This window comes from Cetorhinus maximus, chromosome 28 (assembly GCF_964194155.1).
Source record: "Cetorhinus maximus chromosome 28, sCetMax3.hap1.1, whole genome shotgun sequence".
Classification (NCBI taxonomy): Eukaryota; Metazoa; Chordata; class Chondrichthyes; order Lamniformes; family Cetorhinidae; genus Cetorhinus; species Cetorhinus maximus.
In genome coordinates, this window is record NC_135906.1 from 27,557,493 (window position 1) to 27,570,062 (window position 12,570).

Consider the following 12,570-nt stretch of genomic DNA (forward strand, 5'->3'; position numbering starts at 1 on the left):
TCCTATTTTTCAGGATAGTGCCTCATTGTGCTCTGCGTAAATAGTCAATTCTTCAAGTCCATCAGCAGTAACTAGAGTCACCCTAAGCAGAACACAAAGGACAAAGCAGTACATGGAAAAATCTATCGTATTTGTTGGATTTGACTTGAAATAAAAGTTCATTCTATGACCAGTAGAGGTAAATACACCATCCAAATGGTTAGTAATTTACCTGTGTGAAAGTCAAATAAAAACAACCCACGTGTGAAGTCAGTGTTTCTGTTACACATACCACCTAATACCACGGCGCAAAATATTGCATGGCTTTTCAAAATGTGTCTAATAAATATAACAAACTAACGTATTAAAAACAAAAGCCCATTTAATAAACACAGGAACTCCTCCAAGATTGCCTTACAAGAGGTTTATTACTGTGAAAGTACTGTTGTATTTGTCAATCTAGGATGAGTTATCTTTGATTCAGTTCATCTCTACGTCCCCAGTTCAACCTGTGCTTTCCTGGCAGTAGGTTAACTGCTGCTGAAGCTGTTTGTGTGATCAATCAGCTTGTAATTCTTTTAAAATCTGAATATTTAAAATAGTGTGTCTACACTGACCCAACGGTCAGTTCCACAGTTTCTTTTGCTTAAGGGTGCATCAGATGCCCAAGTGCCAAACACACTAGTTCCTATACCTATACAATGTTTAATAGTGCACTTATAAACAAACTTAATTTAATTTGAAAGAATTCCAGTATTTTATTAGAAATTCTAGTGGGGATTTTAATTTCTCCTTTCATTTTATTCCAGTGGCAGCAAACAATACTCACTGATATACTGCTTTGGTTAGGAAAACAAAAGTAAATTTAGCTGAAGGAGATGAGATCACGGTGTTTGGGCAATAGGTTACTGTCCTATTTGGCTCTAATTTTTTTCAAAGGATGCAAGCAGCAGGTTGCAAAGGGTGCAGCACAATATTGAGCTTGGTGGAGCTTCAGTTTCTATATATTCTGTGAGCTGAGTGTCTTTAAACTTTGTAACTGCATAACGAGATTAATTTACCAATGTACTCTACTCTTAGTGCCCAATTTTTTGAAAGGAAATTTCTTCTTTTATTTTTTAATACAACTCATAAATAAATGTTGAACTAAAATAATTTTGGTAGATGTTTGAGATTCGTGATAACTATAGACAATGTCTTTCTATGCAATGGCAATTAAGTGCCATGGATGGTGAGTGAACTGTGTTAAATTCAAGCGAAAGCTTTCCTCTTTTTGTCCTACATTTTGTTCTCAGTTGGTTGGTGGCGCTTGGACAAACACTCCCCTCGAATCTGTCCGTGGCAGTTTGGCTGGTGGCTCCATGGAGTCTGTCACTAATGTGGGTTCATTGTCCATTGGAATTTCTTGTTGACTGTCATCATCACTTTCCTCTTCTTCCTCCTCCTCATCTGATTAAAGTGGTTTAAAAAGAAAAATAACGAAAATTCAGGCTTATCATAATCAAATAAATAATTTGACACTTCCTCCACAAAATTGATTTCCTTCATTCAGGACACTTTACTGCCATTCTTACTGATCGCTTGGATCACACGTTGAAAGCCTTGAATGCCGACCAGAAAAGCTCCACTGGAATCATCTACTGCAACATACTATTTGAAAACCTCAAGAACAATGGAACTGGATCAAAGGAACGGACTGGGAAGCAGTGCTCCACATTCTTTAAATATGGGGCAGGGATAAGCACCAACTCCTCATGGCTCCATATCAAGGTAAGTAAATTTTGAAAACTTACCTCTTTTGTTATAGGCTGTCCCAAAGGTCTGGTACTGAGTGCCACTCACTGGTTGCCACAGGGCAAAGCAATCTTGTAGTAGGGCCCTCAGACAGGCATTAGACTCCTTATTTGTTTATGCAAAGTGAAGAGAATTGGAACAGGGAATATAGAATATTTTTTGTGTTGAGTTACAAAGAGAATGAAACAACATAATTACTCATATGCACTGGAGTGCTGCTTTGAGCTGTATTAGAGTGCTTAAGTTGGAGTTTGGTGAGTGATGGAGTTTGGTGAAGAGGGAAGGAGGTGATCCTTTCATTTTCCACCTTTCCTCAGCCTCCAGTAGTTGGGTCTTACGTTGCTACAGGGGAAGCCCATAAAGCAGTGAGAGTTCAGAGATAGACAGCCGGGAGTTTACAGATAAAAATCTAAAAATGACGTCATAGGAGTTCCGTAAGTTGATTGGTTGGTATATATAGGCCTAAGTATATGGTGGATGGTGAGTAAGGAGTCTTAATTTAAAAAAAAATTGTTTTGTAAAAACCTAATTTTGTTTGAAGTTAGCTTTTAACTGAAATCTACAGTTTCAATTCTAAAGTTCTCAGCCTTAAACAGGGTTTCAACAAAGTCTCCACTGGATGAGCAGTTGGGCTTAGTTACTTAAAGAAGCAGCTGAAACGGGTTCCTCTGTAACTAGGTCAGTGAGCCTTTGTCTTAGGAGCGTATGAAGTCAACCAACTTAGTGCGATTTAGAATAGAGTGCTGGGAGTTGGGTGATTATGGGAGTTAGTGGAGGAAGCGAAACAGGTGCTCCTTGCTTTTGGCATTTGATAACGCAAGAGGAGTGGCGGCCTTAAAGAGCGAGGGGAACCAGGCCCGATATCAGAGCGGGACCGGGAGCCAGCACGTGAGGAATAGTGGTAAGTAGGACCTAGTGAGTATTTCTACTGTCCTTAATATTCCTTAAACTAGAGGAAGTAAAAGTAAAGGAAGTAATTTAAGGGTAAGTCATGGCAGGGTAGCTCAGCCATGTGGAATGCTCCTCCTGTGCAATGTGGGAAGTCAGAGATATTTCCAGTGTCCAGAGCAACCACGTGTGCAGCAAGTGTCTCCAGCTGCAGCTACTTGAAATCTGCATTTTGGAGCTGGAGCTGTGGCTGGAGTCACTGGGGAGCACCCACAGGGATGAGATCTTCGTAGATAGCACATACAGTGAGGTGGTCACACCACAGGTAAAGAGCGCACAGACAGAAAGGGAATGAGTGACCTCCAGATGGCGTAAAAGCACTAGGCAGGTACTGCAGGAATCCCCTGGGTCCATCTCCCCCTCTAACAGATTTTCACTTTTGGATACTGCTAGAGGAGATGCATTCTCAGAGGAATGCAGCAAGGGTCAGCTGACGGGGTGGGAGGAGGGCGACAGACAGAAAAAAAAGTGGGGAGAGCAATAGTGATAGGGGATTCTATTATAAGGTGAACAGATAGAATTTTCTGCGCCGCAGGCATGACACCAGGTTGGTATGTTGTCTCCCTGGTGCCAGGGTCAAAGATGTCACTGGGCGGCCGCAGGACATTCAGAAGAGGGAGAGTGAACAGCTAGAGGTTGTGGTCCATGTTGTACCAACAACTTAGGTAAAAAGAGGGATGAGATCCTAAAAGTAGAATATAGGGAGCTAGGAAATAAATTAAAAAGTAGGACTTCAAAAGTAGTAATCTCTGATTACTCCCAGTGCCACGTGCTAGTGAGATCGGGAATAGGAGAATAGTCTAGATGAGTTGTAGGAAAAATCATTGTGGATTTGGGAGGTGACAACATGTTGAAGGTCTTTAAACAGTAAAGGGTAGTTAGAAATGAGGAGAATGCACTTAAAAAATGCAGGCTCAGTGCTAATTACATATAGACAAAAATTACAAAACAGAAATAGGCCATTCAGCCCAACCAGTTCATGTTGGTATTTATTCTTCACACATGATTAATAGTTCAATTCCATAGCTAATATTGGGATGAATACTATCTGACCTGGTTCCATACACAGTCCCAAACAACAGGGTTAATACAACGTGGTGACAGGTCTGATTTCATTCCTATCTTCTCATGTTTTAGTGTATTTTCATAATTAACTTCCACATGGACCTACAGATCTTGCTGTTCCAAAAAACTTGCTTGCACGGAGATACTTTAAGGAGTTTGAAGAATGTGGTGCACATTATGGATAAATAACTGGCACTTAGCAGCAGTGACCAGTCACATTGTGCAGTACCAATACACGAGGGAAATAGGCAACCATCATTCCCAATCAGGTGGTCATGTTTGCTGAGTCAACATAAATGCCGAAGAGTAAGAATGCAAGGCAACCAGTGGACTGAAGATATGAGTTTGCAGTCTAAATGAGGACCGTTTGCACATTCCTGGTGTACAATGTCTCTCACCCTCCAGATTTGCATAATCAATCTGACCCAAAGTATTGGTTTAGAAATCTTCCAATGCTACAAACTTGTTAATAAAATAAACAGAAGTGTTCAGTATTTTGTGTCCAAGTACATTACCTACCTTTATCAGGGTCCAGAGGGTTTAAGGCCCGTCCAAGATCAGCAAACTACAACATAAAGAAGAAAAATGTTTTATTTTGCCTTTAACCTCAATGCATGACAAAACTGGAAGTGAGCTAGCTGGACTTGCAGCTGAAGAAGTTGAGTGCTTGACTAACAGCCTGACGTTTAATAGCGTCTTCTTGTGATTAACCATTTAATGCCACAATAAATACTTTTATCACGTTTCACAAAATCAAGATTTGAATTAAAAATTCTGTTTGTTGAATGCATTTGTCATTCCTTATGACTACACACTGATATTTTTTCACAAATTTACAAATGCCTTCACTAATTTAAAAAATTTTATTCTCCACCAATTTTACACAAAAAAATTAATAGTTTTATTTTTTGCATTTATAAGAGTGGACAGTATTTCAACAATTATGGCAGCTGCAAAAGGTTTAGCAAACAACATTTATATCGGCCAGAGTTCAGCACAAAGATAAAAATGACTACATTAGCAATTAACAAATTAAAACACATACAATAATGAGAACCTGATGGAGGCAGGATGCGACTTACCTCACCCATGACAGCAATGGGTGTTTCTCCCTTTGCCTGTGCCACACGATGCTCTATCAAATAGTACATGTATTCATCATATAGCAGGCGAATGAGATGAAAGGACCCAAAACTTGCTGCACTCCTCAAAGTTAAATCCCGAATCACCATTGAACTGAAATAAAAAGAACAGTTCCTTCTGATGTCCCCTTAAATGTGTTATTAAAAAGAGTTCTTTGCTGCACACTTTCACTCTTGAAATCTCCCGCATCAGTTTTTGGCTTGAAAAGAAGACAAAGTGCTGTAAAAGTGTTTTTATTATTAGTCTCCACCTGCCACCTACTACTTAATTATCTAACCATGATAGGCAATTTATTAGGTGGAGATTATGATAGAATCATAGAATGATTAAGCACAAAAGGGGGCTATTCTACCCATCGTGACTGTACCACCCCACCCCCCACCCCCCCCAGCAAAAGCCACTTAGCTAATTCCACACTCTCACACCCTTTCCCCATAGCGCTGCAATTTTTTCTGTTTAGATGTTTATCCAAATCACTTTTGTAAGCCACAACTGAATCAGCCTCCACCACATTCTCAGGCAGTCCATTCCAAATCTAACCACTCTATAAAAAAAAAAGTTTTTTTTTCATGTTGCCATTTGTTCTTTTGCCATTCATCTTAAATTGGGGTTCTCTGGTTCTCAAATGCTGCCAATGGGAATAATTTCTCTCTATCTACCCTGTCCAGGCCCCTCATGATTTTGAACGCCTTTATCAAATCTCTTCACTAAGAACAACCACCCCAGTTTCTTCAAGTTATCCTTGTTACTTATGTCCCTCATCCCTAGAACCATGCTCCTAAATTTTTTCTGTACTCTCTCTAAAGGTTCACAACCTTCCTAAAATGTAGTGCCCAGAACTGGACATAATACATCAGTTGAGGCCGAAACTGTAGTTTATAAAGGTTTGTCATAACTTCCTTGCTTTTGTAGTTTACGCCTGGGCTATGGAGCCCAGTGTCCTGTGTGCCTTTTTAACCACTTCCTCGACCTGCCCTACCACCTTCAACGATTTGTGCACATACCCCCCACAAGGTCTCTGATCCAATACCCTTTTTAGAAAGAACACTTTATTTTATATTGCTTCTCCTTGTTCTTCTTACCAAAATGTATCACTTCACAGTTCTCTGTTACGTGTCTACCCATTCCACCAGCCTGTCTATGTCCTCTTGAAGTCTTCACTATTCTCACAGTTCACAATACTTCCAACTTTGTGTCACCTGCAAATCTTGAAATTGTGCCCTACACACCCAATTCCAGGTCAATAATATAAATCAAGAAAAGCAGTGGTCCTAGTATCAACCTCTGGGAAACCCCACTGTATACCTTCCTCCCCAAAAAACAAATGTTCACCAATACTCTGTTTCCTGTCGCTCTCCCAAAGTTGTATTTGTGCTGCTCCTATATCTTTTCTTCCACAGGCTTCAACTTTGCTGGCAAGTCTATTAAGTAACCCTTTATCAAACACTTTTTGGAAGTGCACATCAACCAAGTTACCCTCATCAACCCTTTCTGTTACCTCATTAAAAATTCAATCAACTTGGTTAAACACAACTTGCCTTTAACAAATCTGTGCTGGCTTTCTTTAGTTAATCCACGCTTGTCCGAGTGACTGTTAATTTTGTCCTGGATTATCATGATGTAAAATTGAGTCATACGATCATAGTGTAGTATGTTGGTCATTTTACAGTAGTTATCTATACAATTGTTCAATGTGCTTGTTACAATTTTATGCACAGCATTCAACTACAGGAAGTTAAGGGTATTAGTGTATTTCTCAATAAATATAACTACTGAATTAATTTGGGCAGAAGACGGATCACTCACAAATCCTGTATATTTTATATGTGACATTTAAATCTGGAGCAAACAAGCTTAATGCCAATAAACAGTCTGATTTTCTATTATCCCATGATCCAAGGTTAATGAGAGATTAGGCTTGGGCATCAGATCAGGCTTTCATTTTAGATTGCCTTTAGAAAGATCTTCTCATCATTATTATTACTCACCTCTACAAAATCATTTCAAAACTATATATTTTAATAAATCAAAATTGAATGAGCTGAGAGAATTTTGTGCTTAAGTGTTGATATTTTCCTTGTACCACATAAACGGAAGGATTTCAAGGGTGGATTGGAGATAGTCTTATACTGGAGCATGTCTTCAACAAAATTTATGAACTGAGAAGGAGCCAAATAGCTTAATCACTGTCACTGTGAACACCATCTCGGGAAAAGAATTAACTGTAGTTATTTACCAGGAGACATGTCAGGAAGTGTACAGTGGACACAGTTTAATACGGAGCAAAACAAGAAAACAACTAGTTCAATTTCAGTTCTCCACGGCATTGAAAAAGGTCCCTTCCACATCTACACAAGACAAGACATGAAAATTTTAATAACTATTAGTATTGATGATCTCATTTAAGTACACTCAGGCATATGCTATGAAATTGCTTTAAAGCGAAACTCCCTGGATTAAAGTCATACCATAGAACTTATTCTGGCATTGATAAATATCATTGAGCTTTTTGGGGGGAAAGAGGGATCCAAGTCTCCCAGTGCTAGTTACCCTAATCAATACAATCAGAATTTTGGTATAGATTTAAAAAAAGTTTTCTTGGGTAATCAGACCTGAACCCACTTCATTCAAACAATTGAAACTCAGCAGCTTGGAGTGTCGGACATTTCTCACAGCTATGGAACAGGACTAACACTCCGATATACTCATTCTCCTTTTATATTAGTTAGAGGTGCTTACCAATATCATGGCATTAAAAATTCTTAATCTTTTTCTGCAGGTGTGAAGCCAGCCCACTCCAGCACTGTGTGGAGGATGCCAAAAGAAACAGGAATGTCAGTTTGTCTAACCAGCATCCTTTGAAGTTAGATGTCCTGTGTAGTTCTTGTTTTGACTACAAAACAAGTGACTACACTTTAAAAGTAATCCACTGTGTACAAAGTGCTTTGGGACATCCTAATGATATGAATGGGGTTTTTAAGAATGCAAGTTTATTTTTCCTCCTTCTTCTTCCTTTAAAACCACATATTTATGTCCAGAAATCATGGCAGGCACATCAGTGGAAGCAGATCTGCAGCTGAGTTCAAAGTGAGGGAACATTCAAAATAAGGTATCATATTTGTTCAAAGTATGATAACATATTTACTGCCCTGTAACATGTTATAGGTAGGGAGGTAGTCCCTTCATAAACGACCCAAGAGCATGCTAACAGAACAAATAATGTTGCTACAGCACGAACCTTTCACTCCAAAAGACATGTATAAACTTAAAGGACAGACCCTGGTTACATGGTTAATATTGTACAAAATCTTTGACATTTACTCATCAATATTCCCCACATGGGAGATGAGACTGCCTTGAATGTCTAAGAAATAAAGCCCTGTGCAGTATAAAATTAAGCTTGCTTCAAGTGAGTGAAATATATTGATACCATACCTCAATTCAAATAACATAATTGAATCTCCTGTGCATTATGACACATGGACCTTCTCAATTAATTTCCATTTAATAACACACTTCTACCTATGGAGGACAATACTTTAAGACCTACCTATAGAAGGACCACTTGAGCAGGAACTGTTTGGCAGCCTTGGGAAAACTGGGACTGCCATGATATGGTTTGAGGACCTGGGTTACCACACTGTCTAACCACGATGCCCATTGCTCCAGGGAGTTTTGCTGCTGTAAAGTCATCTTAAAATCCTGCTCCAGCCTTTGCACTACGCCATCCTCACAACGACACACCCATGAGGCTTGCTCCTGAAAAAATCAATGGGTCATTATTACATGTAAATCTGCTCATCAAATGTTAACAGATTGTCAAAAGGCTAGGTATGCAGCCAGGGACTGGTCTCATTGCCATAATGCCACTCTCTAGAGGCTGATTTAGCTCTGCTGATTAGTTTCACGCTACATGAACTGATAATCAATGTAGCATCAACTCCTGACTGAACATATGAGTGTAAATCTGACACAAGTCACAAGTGACAGTTTGGTTTGACTCTTAGAGTCAGAAGTTTGTAGTTTCAAGCTCTGCTCTAGGGCTTCAGGTGAATATGACGCTTCAGTACAGTACTAAGAGAATGATGTTTTGGTCAGATGAGAAATTACAACCAGCCACGATTTTATTGAATGGCAGAGCAGGCTCAAAGGGCTGAATGGCCTACTCCTACTCCTAAGTCATATATTCATATGACTCTACCTGCTTGCTCTAGTGGTCGATATGGATCTTAAATATTCCATGACCATGACTCTAAGATCAGAGTTTTCCCGCTGCTCTGGCCAACATTCTTCCCTGAGATCAGGCCACCAAAAGAAGATTGTTGATTTCATTGTCATTCATGGGATCTTGCTATGTCCACTTACAACAGTAACGGCACTGCAAATAATTTGTTGAATGTGAATCACTTTAATACCTGATTAAGTTCTAAAGAATTGCAAGTCTTCCTTTAACAATACTGGTTAAGAATCTCCAGCTACCACATTGATATGGCATTTGCTTTAACACAGCTTAAAGAGATGTCACAAGTACTGAGTTATTATCACATTGGCCCTGTTCACCTTGGATTCCGAGGACTCACATCTTACCCTGTGATATTTTTTTTCTTCCTCTCATGGTGCAGTGTAGTTTCCCAAATATTGGGAGGGCTCTGGACCATTGTCCATCTGTGAATATGGGCAGTTTAAATACTAGACTATTCAACATGGGATATCAGAGTTAAGACCAAACCTGGCCTTACCCAACTGCTACATGATGTCATTTCCAGCAGGGGTCAAAGGATAACAATTAGTTGAGGTAACTCCCAGTTAATCTTTTTGTCCTTCCCAAACTGGGGCACTAAGTCCACACAATGGACTGACTTTGCAGTCAGAGCAATGACGCTCTATGTTGATCTCCGTGGTGCGTACTTCCTTTATCAATAGTAGTTTGCTTCTGGCACTAAGCCAAGGGGATCTCCAGGTGTACAGCAGCAAGTGGTGACATAAAGCAAGGTAAGCAGCCAGTTACATTTAAGTATTCTCGCAGATAGCAAACTGGGAAGTAAAAGAAGTTCAGCACTTATAATTTAAAATTCTTACAGTTAATAAATGATTGGGACATACACATGGGATTAAGATAAAAAATAAAATATCATAAACTTTGGAATAAAATGTTATTTTAAAAATATGTGGAATTTCCTTTTATAGTAGAGAAATTTAACATTCAACAAATATAAAATTACTCTTTTAATGCCAGTGAGGCTGTTTAGTCCCTCCATCCATCCGAGAATTTACGTAAAAATCCACTTACACCTCATTCAATAAGGTACAAATTTTGCAAGGATTTTGACAAAAAGACTAAGAGCATAAGAGTGGAAAGTTCTTGCCATTTCATAGACTTCCAATTGATTGTGGTCCAGTGGACCTCCAGCACACACCCTCTCCTCTGAAGAAGCATAGCTTAATTCACAACAACCCCCAGATTTCCGCACTTAACTGTGCCTATGCGGACTCCAGAAGTTGCTGTCAGTTTCAAAGGAGTAATGACAGCAACTAGTTTTGCTGTCATTACTACCGTAAAGTCTAGGCCAATATTCCCTTAACATTGTTTGGTTGAGGTCAGCTAACTCAAATGATCATGATTGGATCTGGAACTATCCTCTGGTGCAGTGCTAGTTACCTGAACATTTGCAAAATCTACTCGGTTTAAATCACTCAGCATCTGGTTAATCTGTGCAGTATTCTGCAGCACAGCACGGGCTGCCTGAGCAAGATGGTTTAAGGATGTGTAACGTCTCAAAGTCTGTGCAAAGGCACTTGCTGCTGCCACCTACAAGAGTTAGAAATGAACAACAATGAATACTTAAAGAACAAATGTATTTTAGAATTTATTAACAATGAGCCAATGGTGGAAAAAAACAGTTAAGGACAAATTTATTTTTTGGTATAGAGCTTTAAAACATAAGTTATAGTTGTTTCATTTAAAGTAAAGAATAAAATTAAGAAAGTGTTACAATTCTAAGAGGAACTACACTTTGAATAAATCCTTCCCCTGCAGATCGTGAAACAATGTGCAATAGAGCAGGGTGTCGAGCTCAAAGGGCAAGTGAAGCTCAGGGTCAGTATAATATTTGACACAAACAAAGTGACCTCTAGGTCAATGGGCACCATGCTATTTGAGGTGATGGAGTGAATACATGCTATACCCTGAAATATAAACATATAAAAATGTTAAAGCTGTATTTGTAATAATATACATTTCTATGGATTATAAGCATATCCTTCAAATGGTCTTTTTTTGTAGGTCAATTACAAAGCTGTCCCCAACGTCTTGGAATTTTAAATGTTCCTGGTACTATTCCAACTTTCAAGACCTCCTTTCAGTTACAGGAGTCAGATGAAGAAAATCTATGGTGAATTAGATTCCTCCAATCCACCCGACAGAGGGATTATGCCTCATTGTCCTCTGATGGCCAGTGACCTAAACTATGTACTGAAATACAATAATGTAGCATCATCTGATGAAGAATGTCAAATGAATAAATTAATCAGGTTCCAAATGTAAAAAAAACAGTATTTGGGTTATAACCAGTAACAACACATTAGGTACATAAAATTAATACCAAAATGAAACTATCGGGTTATTTAATCCATCACAATGGGAAGCGGTGGTGTAGCGGTAACCCAGAGGGCCAGGCTAATGCTCTGGGGACACAGGTTCAAATCTCACCACAGCAGCGGGTGGAATTTAAATTCAATTAATAAAAACCTGGAATTAAAAGCTAGTCTAATGGTGACCATGAAACCATTGCTGACTGTGGTAAAACCCATCTGGTTCACTAATGTCCTTTAGGGAAGAGAATCTGCAGTCCTTACCTGATCAGACCTACATGTGACTCCAGACCCACAGCAATGTGGTTGACTAAAATACCCTGTGAAATGGTCCAGCATGCTTCTCAGCTGTTATCAAACCACTACAAAGTCTAAAAGGAGTGAAACCATACGATCCACACGACATGAGCTTAGGCACCGGAAACGACAACAACACACCCAGCCCTGGCAAACCTGCAAAGTCCTCCTGACTAACAGGGGAGGGCTTTGGCCAAAATTGGGAGAGCTGTCCTACAGATTAGTCAAGCAACAGCCTGATAAAGTCATACTAACTGAATCATACCTTAAAGACAATGTCCCAGACACCACCATGCCTGGGTATCTCCCACCGATAGGACAGACCCACCACAGGTGATGGTAAAAGGGTATCCAGTCGAGACGGAGTTGCTCTAGGAGTCCTCAGCATCGACTCTGGACCCCATGAAGTCTCATCACAACAAATCAAACATGGGCAAGGAAACCTCCTGCTGGTTACCACCTACTGTCCGCCCCTCAGCTGAACAAGCAGTACTCCTCAATTTTGAACGCCACTTGGAGGAAGCACTGATGGTGGATAGGGCACAGAATGTACTCTGGTGGAGGGCTTCAATGTTTATCACCAACAGTAGCTCAACAGCATCGTTATTGGCTGAGCTGGCCACGTCCTAAAGGACATAGATGCTAGCCTGGGTCTTCGGCAGATGGTGAGGGAACCAACAAAAGGGAAAAACCCACTTGACCTTATCCTCATTAATATATCTGCCACAGATGCATCTGTCCATGATAGTATTG

General features: G+C 39.7%; 1 protein-coding gene across 6 annotated transcripts in view; it reads right to left on the reverse strand.

Annotated features, from left to right (window-relative positions):
* Nucleotides 1-1,066: 1,066 nt before the first annotated feature.
* The window catches only part of LOC144668975 (MHC class II regulatory factor RFX1-like), a 118,116-nt gene continuing 106,612 nt past the window's right edge, over nucleotides 1,067-12,570 (reverse strand). For all 6 annotated transcript variants that reach the window (XM_078531513.1, XM_078531510.1, XM_078531511.1 and 3 more), the window contains 5 exons: nucleotides 10,589-10,738; nucleotides 8,480-8,688; nucleotides 4,869-5,022; nucleotides 4,306-4,351; nucleotides 1,067-1,428 (listed from right to left, as the gene is read on the reverse strand). In XM_078531513.1, coding sequence (XP_078387639.1) covers nucleotides 1,271-1,428; nucleotides 4,306-4,351; nucleotides 4,869-5,022; nucleotides 8,480-8,688; nucleotides 10,589-10,738 — 717 coding nt within the window. In that variant the 3' untranslated portion in view covers nucleotides 1,067-1,270. The remainder of the gene's footprint in view (nucleotides 1,429-4,305; nucleotides 4,352-4,868; nucleotides 5,023-8,479; nucleotides 8,689-10,588; nucleotides 10,739-12,570) is intronic.